At 48.3% G+C, this 4,448-nt stretch overlaps 1 protein-coding gene across 1 annotated transcript; it reads left to right on the plus strand.

Annotated features, from left to right (window-relative positions):
- Window positions 1–2,141: 2,141 nt before the first annotated feature.
- Window positions 2,142–2,888, plus strand: LOC146200205 (uncharacterized). Its single transcript, XM_084592295.1, has one exon. The coding sequence runs from the start codon at window positions 2,142–2,144 to the stop codon at window positions 2,886–2,888; it is 747 nt and encodes a 248-aa protein (XP_084448421.1).
- The last annotated feature ends 1,560 nt before the right edge of the window (window positions 2,889–4,448 follow it).

Consider the following 4,448-nt stretch of genomic DNA (forward strand, 5'->3'; position numbering starts at 1 on the left):
TGACTCTCATTTCATCTTTCCATATGAAAAATCAATCTAAACATGAAGCTCCTTCTAACTCGATCATGCCACCTGGTTCCTATGTCACACAAGCCACTCAGCAATCACATGTTCGGTGACTTTTAGGGGAAAACAACGAAAGAGCTTTGGGATACCAGTGCACCTCCGACAAATAAGTCACTCATTATTTCACCTGCAAAGTAGCCCCTCCCGGCGACATGTTCGTAATTTTCCAGGCTTCGAGGTGTCAAGCAGAGGGTGCATGGACCCTAGTGTTTTTTACCTGCCAACTACCTGCTAGAAGAAGCATGCACATCATTTTTTTCAAGCTGAGAAGCTCTAAACGCCGCGCAGCTTTATAATTTTTACAGATATGAAAATAGTAACGTTCGCGCATTCATACCGCCTACGCCTGTTTTAAGTTTTCAGGTATTGTTAACTTAAAGGGGTAATAACAGCTAATATTTGAGCATAAACGGATTCGAGCGTTTCACTCCACACACGTTAAATTTTCAATCTTCAAAATATGAACTCATTCTGCTCAGTAGACAGTTTTAAAATGAATTTTTATTATCAATATCGAAATCAGCTTTCTGGTCTGGCAGCCGCTGTTGCGACAACGAGATCTCATACCGATGTCGTCTGCTATTCGCGGTGTCGGGTGCGCTCTTGCATGCACGCCGTGGACAGTGGTCACTGAGAGCTTTTTCTTTATTCATGAAAAATATTTTTTATTCGTATGTTCTTTTTTATTTTGGCAAACCTCCACTATAATATGCCACTTTAGTTATTCTCGGGCTTGTTTTGGGCGTCGTCTAGCGATTGTAGAAAAAGCCGAAATCGATGGCCTTATGCTGTATAGCATACATGCAGGAACATATTATTCTCACGTTATTAGAGTTAACCTGTTTACAAACAAAAGGCTCCCGCAAATCAAAAGGTGCATTTCCAACATTTCCTTCCGCTGTGTGGGCGGAGGGGTTAGCGTTGTGTTGCTGATTGCCGATCAGCTATTGCCCGTCGCTCTTTCAGTCCAAAACTAAGAGGAAATCCATAACAAGCATACGTTGACGCGACAGCATATCTTGTGACGTTAGAGACGCAGACAAAACTTTTGAACTTGTTCTGATATGCACGTGTTAGTCCAACTTAATTATTCTTGGCTGGTAAAGAATTCTTTTGTTTTACAAGGAGAAGGAATCAACATTCATTAGGTCCGAAATGAATCGGTAGTGCATGCAGGCACCAGACGAGTTGTTTCCTAGTTGCGAGACCAATATGTTCCCAGCAGCTCCTGGCCCCTGTCCGTCAGTGCGAGCTGAATCGATAGGGCGGGACTGGATAACAAGATGTCCCATCGCTCAAGAGGTTTTTTGCAAAAGCTATGTTCAGTATTGCCACGGTCAGCGCACGAAAGCATACGGCACCACCGCGGCTCCAGTCCTGCCATCGCTAAATCTATCGCGATTCGAATGCGCCTCACTGCCCGCCACGAACAAGACCCTCCCATCTGCCGCCGTCTCCGCCTCTCGCCTCTTCTGCGGTCAACTCCCGAGCCAAATGACGTCTCGTGAGTGGTTCAAAGTAAACACAATAAACATACACCATTTAGTATTTAGTGCGTGAGTCCTAAACGCCCGCAGAAACGCGCCGATTCGCGGATTACGACAGCGCTCCCAGCGTGTTTGTTGTTGAAACTTGCGTTTTTCTCTCCTTTTTTTGCTCCCTTTGTGTAAAGTGTTCGCCTGACACTAAACAGGCGCCTTTCAGCAATTTATGGCCGGCGACAGCTCCTCCCCGGGCCACCCTCTGCGGGATGCCATGGGAGAGGGGCCAACGCCGGGAGAAGCGGACCGCGGACCCCTCCGACCGGAGGGAGAAAAGAATGCGGGCAGACAGAACGAACGGGGAGCCCCATCGATAAGCATGTGTATTTCCGAGCTCTTGCTCCCCTCTTAAAGATGTTGTATTTGATTCTCAATTGTTGTTGTAAATAAACGAAGTTATCTTAAAACTACAACAGCCGTAACGATTTGAATCAGTTACAACAGTAAAACAAAATTTTGGTGCCGAAACCCGGGAACGGAAATCAGGACTACCGACCGGACCCAGCGACTAAAACGACCAACGACAGCAGCGACATGGATGTTCTGAGGAAAAAGAGAAAGACCATCAGAAGCCAAGCGACGCGGCTGACCAAAGAAACGGACGACATCTTGGGCGCCGAACCACTACCCACCATCGAAAAGGTGAGCGTTCTCATCGAACGTTTGCAATTGGTGAAGCAACAGCTTAACGATGTGGATGCGGCAATAGAACCTACCGTTAAAGAAGATGAAGCAGAAGCTGAATTTGAACAAGTCATCGAATATAGCGACAGAGTGACTATCTGCATCTGCCGTCTAAAATTGAGAAAAGATGAAGCTGAACACGCAATCAAGACTACAGATATCCGGAATCAAGCTTCAATTGGTACCAGTCCCGCGGCTCAGAAAATTAAACTTCCGAAGCTGGAACTGGCAAAATTCGACGGCAAGCGAAAAAACTGGCAGCCATTCTGGGAACAGTTCGAGGTGGCAGTTCACACGAACACAGATATTTCCAACATAGATCGCCTAAATTACCTCAAGACGCTGCTGACAGGGGAGGCCAAGACAGCTATCACCGGACTGCAAGCATCAGATGATTGCTACAACGACGCGGTCGACATTTTGCAGCAGCGCTTTGGGAACCAGGAAGCGTTGATTCAGGATCACATGCAAGGCCTGATTGACGTGAAACCTGTTTTATCTGCGAAGAACGTGGCGGCCTTGCGGCGGCTATATGCTGATGTACAAGTTCACATGCGTGGACTTAAGGCGCTGGGCATCGACGAAGGTGGTTACTAGGCGATGCTGTATCCCGTCCTTCTCCGTGCTATGCCGAAGGAGTTGATCCTGGACTTTCATCGCACATATGCTGAGGCCCACAAGGCAACGGCGTCAACGATGAGCGATGATTCTGGGTCAACGAGCTCACCATCAGACCTCGCACAGGTGACGCCTCTGCAATCTCTGCTGAGGTTCTTCCGCTTCGAGCTGCAGAGTCGCGAGAGGACGATGGAGGACAGGCCCGACGACACGCATGGTAAGCCTCCTTCTCATTTTGATGGGCACAAGGCACGAATTCAACAAAGGAACTTTCACCCTTCTTCCGCTTCAGCCCTGCATGGTGCAACATCCTGCATGGAATGCGTATTTTGCAAATCGAAAGGTCATGACAGCCAAGAGTGCCAATCGAAGATGTCAGTCAAAGAAAGAAAAGCGATCTTAACATCGAGAGGCAGATTCTTTCGTTGCACGAAGCATGGACATCGTTCGAGGCAATGCAGAGTCCGCATCAGCTGCAAAAAGTGCAAGCGTAGACATGCGACAGCGTTATGCGACCCTGCTATCAACGAAGCCGAGAACGCACGGTCGGTCAACGAAGGGGTGCAACCAGTAAACCTGCACGCTTCAGGATCAGAAGACCCCACTCACCGCACCGTCTTAATGCCTGCCGTGACAGCCCTGAACAAGGGAAGTAAAGCTAAAAAACTTTCCCGAGTTCTCTTTGACAGCGGCAGTCAGAGAACATTCATTACAGAAGACTGCTCTAAGAAACTTGGTTGCAAATTGCTCGGAACAGAGATACTGTCGATTGGAATTTTCGGAGGACAGCAAAAGCAGCGCACATTCCGGCGCGTTGAAGTGTGTCTATTGGCAAAGGACGATCCCAAAACTCAATTCAAATTTGAAGCCTTAGAAACGCCTACAATATGCGAACAGGCCATTCCTTGTCCAGATAAGCGAATTATAGAGACTCTCCACGAGCTTTATTTGCCACCGGGTGACGAATGCTGTTATCCCAATACAGCAGGGATCGACGTTCTGGTGGGCTCAGATCACTTTTGGGAGTTTCTAACTGGCAAGGTGACGGAACCGGGCGACAGGCTAACAGCACTCGAAACAGTGTTTGGCTGGGCAGTGCAGGGGCAAACGTCATTCCCCTGCAAAGATATCACTTGCGCCCATGCAGTTGTGCTAAGAACTACGGTTGCAGACCAACAAGTTGAGCCTGTTTTGAGGTGTTTCTGGGAGTTGGAAAGCATTGGAGTCTCCGACACACAGGAAGATACCTCCGACAAGTATCTCTGGGAAGGCTTTACCATGACCGTAAAGGTTGTTGATCAGCGGTATGAGGTGAAGCTTCCTTGGAAGGAGCAAGTCGATCTTCAAGACAATCGAGCAGTAGCAGAAAAACGATTCCGCCAGCTGGGGAAAAGACTGAGCAGGACGCCTGCTCTAATGAGTGAGTGCGATCCCGAAGTGCGACGCTTGGTGACCGAAGGCATAGCTTAGATCGTGCCCGATGAGGCTTGTAGCGACGGTCAACATATTTACTATATGCCCCACCAGCCTTTACTTCGC

This window comes from Amblyomma maculatum, chromosome 2 (assembly GCF_055883805.1).
Source record: "Amblyomma maculatum isolate TAMU_Amacu chromosome 2, ASM5588380v1, whole genome shotgun sequence".
NCBI classification, from domain to species: Eukaryota; Metazoa; Arthropoda; class Arachnida; order Ixodida; family Ixodidae; genus Amblyomma; species Amblyomma maculatum.